This window comes from Ptychodera flava, chromosome 17 (genome assembly GCF_041260155.1).
Source record: "Ptychodera flava strain L36383 chromosome 17, AS_Pfla_20210202, whole genome shotgun sequence".
Lineage (NCBI taxonomy): Eukaryota > Metazoa > Hemichordata > Enteropneusta > Ptychoderidae > Ptychodera > Ptychodera flava.
The window spans coordinates 16,108,559-16,119,102 of NC_091944.1; the positions used below are offsets into that span (position 1 = coordinate 16,108,559).

The window sequence follows — 10,544 nt, forward strand, 5'->3', positions numbered from 1 at the left end:
GTAGGATTTATCCCTTGGAAAGATGTAGACTGAGTAATGATAATACACACATCACCCTGATAATTCCTTCCTGTTCTCTACCTCCTCTCCTATCCTATACCCTCACCTGCCATGTTACCAGGCGATTGTTAGCAGAGGCAGCCCTTGAGAACTTGGACTTGAAGACGGCTGACCAGGCCTTTGTCAGGTGTAGAGACTACCAAGGCATCGAGTTTGTGAAGAAACTCGGGAATCTACAGAGTGAGATGATGAAACAGGCAGAGATCGCCGCCTACTTCAAGAGATTTGAAGAGGCAGAGAGAATGTACCTAGACATGGACAGAAGGTGAGATGTACAAATGTAGTTTTAAAGGTATACTGTCACCTGTTCCAATTTTGCCACAGTTACCATGGAAAGAGAAAATCAAACCAATCACAAATTTTAAGCAGGTGGCCGCTTTTTAAAAACAGCGCCCTCACAGTGGCATTTTGTATACCAAGGAATGCCCCTTTGGCCATATATGGACATATTTAGATTACAGGTGACTGTATACCTTTAAGATATGATGATTTGAGAAATGTTCATCCTTCGATGTGAATTTTCTTGTGTAATATGACTTGTTGTGCAGCTCACTGAATTGTAGCACCATAGATGTAAATTTAGCTATTGCATTATAAGTTAGGACCATTTGATCATTCTAATAATTCAAAAAAAAAAATCTCATATGAAAAGAAATTGAAAGGTTTGAGCATCAAAGTTCAGAAAAAAGATGCTACCTTTTTTAACACTTTCTACGTTAAATTTTAAATTCAGTGAGTAAGAATCACTGTGACAAGTAAATAATACCAGCCAGACTGCTTTCATATTCCTATATTTCAAAATATTTGGTGTTCATTAACAGAGACCTTGCTGTCAACCTGAGGGTTAAACTTGGTGATTGGTTCCGTGTTGTGCAGCTGCTGAAGACCGGAAGTGGCGGAGGAGACGACCAACAGTTGGAACAGGCATGGAACGCTATTGGAGACTACTACGCCGACAGGCAGAAATGGCAACAAGCCGTCACTTACTACGTGCAAGGAAGAAATCAAGAAAGGCTGGCCGAGTGTTACTACATGTTGGAAGATTTTGCTGGTTTGCAGAAGATGGTAGAGTCCCTGCCAGAAAATCACAGACTACTGCCCGTAAGTCCTTGGCTTACAATCTTGTTAATCACAGGCAGTCTCTGACTGCAGGTGTGCTCATACAGAAACATAAACAATCCATAATAACTGTGATAGTAGAGTTATAACCATCTTATATCACAACAGTAATGTATTCCAACGTAATAAAATCTATAACTATTACTAGCTTTAACTAGCTATTACTGTAACTATCTTTTACTAGCCATAACTATCTATTACTATCTGTAATTATATATTACTACCTATAACAAGCTATAACTATTCATTACAATCTAAAGCTACCGTATCTTTTTCAGGCTATGACTCAGACTGTTATTACTAGTATGTGTCTGTGTATACTATCTTTTCCTACAACTTCATAGTCCCAAGACCATTGAAGATTTTATTTCCTTTCTTCAGTGCTAATGCACTGATTCCAATTTGCAAAATTGTAACCTTATTCATGCATCCGTGTATATTAGCATAATCTTTATCAGTCATGAAACAAACTATGATTGTTATTGTTCATTCTATATTTTCATGAAGTTTGTGAAACTTCAGAATCATAAAGCAGAGGACCCTAACCATTTATGGAATATCATTTAGATTTAATGAAATTATGTTACTGTTCATTTGAATATTTTTTGGTATTTTCTGACATCTAACAAGAAAAGACACCTCACCTTTGTAACTTTTCTCTTCTCAGGAAGTAGCTGGTATGTTTGTGACAGTAGGCATGTGTGAGCAAGCTGTGGAAGCCTATCTCAAGGTAAAAACATTTATAGAAGATAATTCATGTTGCATGGATTATCTCTACCTAACAGTTGCAGCACCCCTGGACACTGTGAATATCATGATTTGAAATTTCCATTTTGCCAATATCATGATGTGAAATGTCCATTTGCCAATATCGTGATGTGAAATTTACACCTGGTCAATATCATAATGTGAAATTTCCACTTGCCGATAACATGATGTGAAATTTACATGTGGTCAATATTGTGATTTAAAATTGATATGTTACCAATATCATGATGTGAAATTTCCACTTGCCAATATCATGATGTGAAATTTCCCTTTGCCAATATCATGATGTGAAATTTACACTTGGTCAATATTTTGATTTAAAATTAATATGTTACCAATATCATGATGTGAAATTTCCATTTGCCAATATCATGATGTGAAATTTCCATTTGCCAATATCATGATGTGAAATTTCCATTTGCCAATATCATGATGTGAAATTTACATCTGGTCAATATCTAATGTGAAATTTCCATTTTGCCAATAACATGATGTGAAATTTCCATTTGCCAATATCATGATGTGAAATTTACATCTAGTCAATATCATAATGTGAAATTTACATTTTGCCAATAACATGATGTGAAATTTCCATTTGCCAATATCATTATGTGAAATTTACATCTTGTTAATATCATAATGTGAAATTTCCATTTTGCCAATAACATGATGTGAAATTTACATCTGGTTAATACTGTGATTTAAAATTAAGATGTGGCTGATATCAGGATTTGAAATTTACATCTTCCTTGCAGAGCAACAAAGTCAAAGCAGCCATTGATTGCTGTGTGCATCTCAACCAATGGAATCAGGCGGTAGATCTGGCCAAAGCACACAACGTCAAGGAGATTGATTCACTACTGGCCAAGTACGCTTCACACCTGCTGGAGAAGGACAAGAAATTACAGGCTATTGAGTTGTACAGAAAGGCAAATCATTATCTGAATGCCGCTAAACTCATGTTCAAAGTGAGCGAATATTTCAGTGAAATTTTAAAACCTTGGAGACCAGTCATGCTGTTGATGTCTTTGTGCTTAAATCATCTTTAACAATTATCAAGAATAGAATATTTAAGCATAATGTACCAAATTTTGCACGGCATAATGTATGATGAGAAGCCGAGTACATTATGGAGTGCAAAGTTTGCTTGAGCCCATTATTGGCCAGGAGGGCAACATTATTGCTACTATTTTATAGTTTGGCAATGCCGGTAAATTTGTTGACATAGAATACATCTTTGGTCACTATGCTGGATAATAAGATACACTATCGGTAATAATCTGTAGGGGGAGGTCACACTATTCACTTGAAGTGACAAAGCTGTAATATATACCAAATAATGTGACCTACTGTTGCAACTTACATATCGGCCATTGAGCAGCTTCGTTCTGTCATGTGAAACTAATTTGTTACAAAATAATACAAAAGTTGATTGACAACTGATGTTTTGTCCCCAAAATGTGCAAAATGTCCCCAAAAATAAACGGTAGTGGGAGACAGTGTCCCCTGGTTTAAAATTGCTGGCTGCAACACTGAGAGAGTATGTCAACATCTTTTCAGATTGGAGAGGAGTACGCCGAAAAGAAGGCCAAACCTCTGCGAACAAAGAAAATGTACGTGCTTGCTGCCTTGCTGATAGAACAGTACCATGAACAGATTAAAGTTAGTTCCAAGTTGAAAGCCAAGGGCAAGAGAGAGGTGAGTACAAGCTCATCATAGCATAGGTCAGAGATCCAACATAACAGTGTAACAGAAACACCTTTCAGATTGGCCTTAAAAGTATTACACTTCTTCAAGTATGTTGATAATGGTGAATTCCCTTGATATCGTGTGTTTTGTGGTAGTTTTATCACTGACATATTTATAGAATCAAAAATCAGAAGTATCATAATATTTAGAGGCAAGGATGATTGAGAGATATGAATCATTGTTATTCAAATTTATGAGGGAATTGATATTATTTAGACATATCACTGACGTAGAAAAACAGGAAACAACAAAATTATAAAAGCCTCTCTTTTGAATGTTTAATTGAAGTAACTCGTTTCTAATGACTTTTTGATAATTTCAGGCAAGTTCAGCGCTTGCAGGGTTGCTAGAAGAGGACGCTGTGGCTACATCCGACAGTAAACTGATTGACAATGCATGGAGAGGTGCTGAAGCTTTCCATTTCTTTCTGTTGGCACAGCGACAGCTCTACTTAGGTAAGATGAAAATCCTGCACTGATACATTGTACATTGTCAGCTTGGATTGGGTTGGAGACGTGGATACTGTTGCAGAGTTCAGTGGATATGCCGTCAATATCCCAAGGAGTTTTCACATCATAATCATACAATGCAGTACAATGCAGTAAAAATTACTGTACTGACACATGTACAGTACATGCACTTTGTCAGTCTGGGTTTTAAGTTTAGATAAGTTCAATGAACATGCCATCAATGGTTGTACTGTGGGAAAAAAAAGGATGCATGGTGTTCTACAGACTCAGTACACCAAATAGATCATGTGATGGTGGTACATGTACAAACAAACCCACGTGTACAAATGTATATAGAAATACACATATTTCTATGCATGTTCGTGCACATGGTTTTGTTTGTACCATGGTCCATTTGAATTCCGGGTTTAACCCATCATCACGGACAGGTTGACAGGGAAGGTTAATGCATGGCAATCAAGGAAGGTATATGTATATTCCCCTGTATGGATACGGAAACTGTCTATGGAATAATGTGTGGGTAAGATTTGTGGACAGCCTGTCATCAGTTTGTCAGATGACTAGCTAAAAATGAACAGCTGTCTGTGGAACATCATGATTAATCTTGTAAACCAAACAAACACGCATCTAACCAACACAGCATTGTAGACATATACTCAAATCTTCTGTTGACGGTTTGTCATAAACCTCAGCGAAGTTAGCCCCGCAGTTTCCCCTGACCTTGATGTTGGTTGACCTTTCAACAGGATATGTTGATGCCAGCATGAAGACAGCTTTACACCTGAGAGAATACGAAGACATCATCGATCCGGTGGACATCTACTCACTGCTTGGGCTTGCGGCCTGTGCTAACAGGGCCTTTGGTACCTGCTCCAAGGCATTTATCAAGTTAGAGTCGCTAGAAACCATCACTACGGAACACAGACAGCAGTATGAGGAGCTAGCATTGGATATCTTCACTAAACACAGTCCCAAGGACACAAGAGCCAACAAGGCAGAGTGTACCAGCTGTGAAACTATGATACCTGACTGGTAAGTTGGAACCTAGTTATACTTGGTTAACTTGTCTTGATTTATTCACTTTTACAGATTTATACTTACATCACACAGACAAAACTGACCGTATGAGAAGTTCTACTGGAGCAGATTTCTTCATCACAGTATACTCCACCATACAAGTGAAACTTTGGGATTTTGTTCGTAACAAACATCAAACTGTCCTTTTTCATAGGAAAAAAATTAAAAAGGGATCACCCCACAAGTTATATGTACAAGGGGCAAATTACTTCAACTTCACTTATATTTGAAATTAAAATGATTACCATTCTTTTAACCAGCTTCTGCACAGAAAAAAACATTAATTTTCTTTTGGATGGTGAATACGTTATTTTCTGCACAAGTTCATAACTTTACACAATCTGTTGACTGCAATGAAATAAATTTTAAGGGTATGAATATCTGTCCCTCGGGTATATTTTTTCTAATACCATGAAAGATTGACATTTCAAACAGGCTAGATTTGATAATTATTTTTCATCGAGTCAAAATCATTTTCCAATGTTGTTGCCAATGTCACAAGCGCTGCCTTTAATTTCATTTGCTTCCCCAACCAAGTTAAGTTTTCAATTTCCTTGACAGGTGTGCTGTGTGTCCCAGCTGCGATACCAAGTTTCCGACCTGCATCGTCACTGGAAGGCCGTTGATGGACTACCAGTTCTGGATGTGCAGTACATGTAAACACCGTGCCTATGAGAATGAAATCAGTGCACTGAACAACTGCCCTCTATGCCACTCATCAATATAACACAAACCTCAACACCCTGCCCCCTCAACACCTCCCCCAACCCCAATCAACCACCCAACATGTCAAGCACCTTCATAATCTCCATGCTCTGAAAACACCTGCTTCAGATGAAACACTTGTTCCTGATTGGTTGTAGAAGAGCCAATGACATGTGTTCATTCATTAACTGAAGCAGGTGTGTCATAACCCCTTTCACACCATGCATTGGTACAGTCCCATCATTCACAGTGGAGTGATTGGACCAATGTTCAAGGAAATAGGGTGAAAGGATTAGTTCAGCCCTTACTCACCACAATTACTGCTGTTTATGAGCTCTGTTTATGGTATGCAACATTCAACTACCCAACATGCACCTGGCTGAAGGCTTATGTGTCACACATGTGGACCGCAATGTTTCGAAAAAGCTGCTCTGCTGTTTTTGTGTCCCCAAATATGCACAATTTAATTTTTGGAAAAGTTCAGGTCATTCCAAGCAAGACTTGCAGCGCAATTTGCATCTAAAAAATAAACCAGTCCATCCATTGACCCACTGCTTGCATTTGAATGCACTGTGCTAACAGCACAAGTGCCCTGTATTCCATTCTATAGACATGTTACAGGAAATGTGTCCAACAAGCCCATCCAGGAAATGAGTCCAACAAGTTCATCCAGTTTGTACTGGCAGATTTGTGTAAAGGTATTTCTCTTCAACTGAAAACGAAAATTTCAAAACAGTCAACTTTTCTTAAAAGCTGAACATAAAAATAGGCATCGACCAGGATCTTAATCTAAATAGAACTTCAAATTGGACTGTCCCTTTCTTTGACCACCTGTCCAGAGTCCAGCCACAAAACTGCGGACTGGTAGTAATAGCTCAGACAAAATCTTTCAAGGGCTTAAAATGTTTCCTCATTCAGAAATTTTACTGTCAGGTGTGGATTCTCTGCATATGAGACAAGAGCTACATTTAACTAAAATGTCATATTAGTCACCATAGGTCTCTTTCCCTGTTCAAAGCAATGATGGGAGTTCAGCAAAATTGTTGGCAATGATACCTGTCGCCACATTACACATAATATAACACAGAAAGAAAATTTTTGTTTTCAAGGTATTTTAAGTTTTACTTTTTACAGTTGTTGGTAGTACCCTACAGATTTCATTATGTGCAAAGTTTCATCAGAACATGTGCTTTGAATCTTCAGCTATCCGATTGTGTAAATACTGTGTGCAAACTAGGATATAATTGTCATGGAAACAAAGTATCAAAATAAGAAGATATAGGTTAATAAATATATGCGATTTCTTTGTAATGCCATGTTTTGGCATATGTAAATATACGGTCAGCGGTATTGTTTACAAGAAACTTTGACTTTCTAGATATGTAAAAAAGAGGAGAGTTTCTAACTTATGCTTGGCAAGCCAGTACTTAAGCATAGCCGTTTCTGAGCATCTCCTGACCTTCAGACCAAAGAGTTTCGAAAGAAACAGGCTATGTACACCTGTTTGAGTAACTTGTTTGGGTAAATTGTTCTGTTCATGTCCTTCCTGTGGTATTTACATTGTGAAAATATTGCGTTTAAAGGTGTGCATCAATACATTTATCATACCATGGATATGGACAAGCCAGAAACACAAATAAAACATGCTTTTGTGTCAGGGTCAGAGGTCACAGATTTGCTATCTCTTGTACTAGTTGTAGTAGGTCAGGTGTTGCTCAAAAACTTAATTATTGGTTCATGTCAAAATTGCACTTTTTACAAGGTCTTTTGTCACTTAAATTTTCTTTTGTAATGGTTGATTCAATAAACATGTAAAATAATGTGAAAGGAGAAGTCTGAAGTGTGTTCATGAATAATGCATGAGAGAGTGAATAAAGCTCTGATCACAATTGTAGATATCGCTATAATAGCATTGCATGTGCCATATTGGCTGCAACCAACAATGATTTGGACAATTTTTTTCATGAGACTTTTTATGTTTACAAGTTACCCCTTGCCTCTTCTTGCTGGCGAGTGCCAGATATGATTTTTATAGTGTGCCTGAGTGAATAGTGATTGTCACTATTGTATGATCATTTTCATCACATGAACAATTTTGAAAATAGATCTATTTTTGTTTGGTTAATAATATGAAAGTGTGACAGATTCGACCCTATCATATAGACAGCTGTTTCAAAAAAGTATTTATTTATTTATTTAGTGCCTAAAGGGTATACTGAAAATGGAAAAGTGAGTGGAAACATGGCCAAAATGATTTTTCTTGATGTATGCTGGCAATCTTTTATCTTCAACCTGCCCATTAATTCCATACACCTGGGATTATCAATAGAGACAATATGGTCATTCATTTATTTGCAAGGACAACAATACCATTTCAACCACAACAACAAATTATTTATCAATTTGATAGGCACACAACAATGAAATTACCAGTGTTCCATGCATTTTCTGGAGCCAGAGCTTTGTTTACCCTCCATAAACCTATGCAAAAATCATAGTTTAATGTATGCAGCTGTAACTGAGGTGGTTTGGAAAAACGTTGAAGTCAAATCAGCACGTAAAAGACACAAATCCTGTCAGAAAACCACCAGCACTGACCAACAGCTACTGTAGCCACAGGGAAGCCTAGCCCTACAAGTTTGGCAAGAGTGTCTAGCTTTCAAGTTGGCTACGCCTTCTCCCAACTCCTCCCATCGAAATGAACAAAAAAATTGACAGAAAACGGTGTATAGATACAAACTGCATAAGAATCGAAATTAATTGACTGACCAAATACAACATATTCAAGATGCAACGTTAGTATCATAAAGTGAGTATTGATACTGACATCGTAAAGGGCCAGTAATTCTAACCCTTGATGATTTTTTCACTTTTTCTTTTATTTTATAAATCTATTGCAACTTTGTATTCTACCCTTTAAAGAATGTTGAAAAAACAAACACTTATTTAGCTTGTCAACATAGAGTCTTCTATTACATCTGAATACTGAGTTGACAAGCTGAATGCTGTGTATATCAACATGCTTTGAGGGGTAGAACAAGAAATTTTGGTTGACATTAAAAACTAAAATAGTGGAAAAATCATCAAAAGTTTAATATTAGCATATACTGGCCCTTAATATGTACATGTGTTGCTCAGTTTCATTGCATGTGTACTGTTGTTCAGTAATTATTTCAATTCCATTGATTGTTTTCTCTAATATTAAATTGTCTAATTATTGTTTGTTTCTCAATTTGTATGTTTATTTGTTAGTTTTGTTTTGTTTGATTATCCTGGCTTCCCTATGGCGAAGCTGTTGCCGTCAAGAGGCCTTTGACTTACGACGAGTTCCCAGTCAATTGATCATGGTCACTCTCCGCATGTGCCCATAAGGGAGCGTTCAGTTATTGTGGGCACGCAAAATCCAGGGGGGGAGGGGGGGTCACCTCAAATTTGAAAACTGCAAAGGGGGGGGGGAGTCATGTATTTTTCAAACAGCTCAGAGGGGGGTCACTTAATTTTCACAAATATCCGTCCTGTCAAAAAGCAGTTCAGTGTTCAGAAATATTCTGGGAGATAAAAATGATTTGTTGCATGATTTCATTCTCTGAAGTTATTCACCTGTAAATCTGAACAAAAGTATAATTATCTGTCACATGAACATCTTGACTTGACAACTCTGAGGCTTGTCTTGTTGCAAATCAAGCTCACTGCACTGAGAGCAATGAACAATTCCTATTACAATGTACTTACATATCATCGTCGTAAACCACGCGCCTCTTTACGGCAACAGCTCAGCGCTACCCGTCTTGATTTTTGCATAGGTCAGCGGAGCGGAAATTATTGCTCTGGCTCGCAAGAATGAGATAAGGCAAGTTTTGTTAGGGAAATTATTTAACAGTTACCTGTACTGAGACTACTTGAACCATGAAAAGTTAAATAATACTTTTAGGTGAAATTCCAATATCATAATTGTTGTCCACATCTGAACTTTTAAATACCCTATTTGAATCAAGTACATTTGTATCAATTATCAAACACCTATAAAAGCACAAATTAATTTAGTTTAGCATTGTAAAAAAATTATTCTTAGTTTTCTCATAGACTCCAGTGTATAAGTGAATCAGCATTTCGGTGGAATTACAAAATCTAATTTCTTGCACATATATCAACCTTTAACCATCCTAGGCTAAACTAAGTACTTTAAAATGAATTATTAAATGTCTATAAATACACAGATTTTGATAGTTTTGTATCGGAAAAAACTTATTCATATTTTCCTCATGAACTCTCATGTACTACAGTGAATCTACATTTTGGTATAATTCCAAAATCCAATTTCTGGCAAACACATCCACTTGTTACCACCCTAATCTAATCAAGTACACTGATGTCAATAATCGAGAGTACATAAATACATGGGTTTACCTATTTTTGTATTGGAAAAAAATTATTCATACTTTCCTCATAGACTCCCATGTATAGTGGATGAACATTTTCAGTGAAATTCCATAATCAGATTTCTTGTACACATAATATGCACCTTTAACCATCATATTCTAATCAAGTACAATTATGTTAATTATTGAACGTCTGTATATGCACAAGTATACCAAG

At 36.8% G+C, this 10,544-nt stretch overlaps 1 protein-coding gene across 2 annotated transcripts in view; it reads left to right on the plus strand.

Moving 5' to 3' along the window:
• The window catches only part of LOC139115604 (WD repeat-containing protein 35-like), a 32,554-nt gene extending 24,779 nt beyond the window's left edge, over positions 1-7,775 (plus strand). Inside the window, exons 17-24 of one of the 2 annotated variants that reach the window (XM_070677860.1) lie at positions 122-325; positions 882-1,161; positions 1,847-1,909; positions 2,703-2,915; positions 3,508-3,645; positions 4,019-4,151; positions 4,913-5,198; positions 5,805-7,775. In XM_070677860.1, coding sequence (XP_070533961.1) covers positions 122-325; positions 882-1,161; positions 1,847-1,909; positions 2,703-2,915; positions 3,508-3,645; positions 4,019-4,151; positions 4,913-5,198; positions 5,805-5,970 — 1,483 coding nt within the window. In that variant the 3' untranslated portion in view covers positions 5,971-7,775. The remainder of the gene's footprint in view (positions 1-121; positions 326-881; positions 1,162-1,846; positions 1,910-2,702; positions 2,916-3,507; positions 3,646-4,018; positions 4,152-4,912; positions 5,199-5,804) is intronic. The other variant, XM_070677859.1, reaches the window with a different exon arrangement.
• The last annotated feature ends 2,769 nt before the right edge of the window (positions 7,776-10,544 follow it).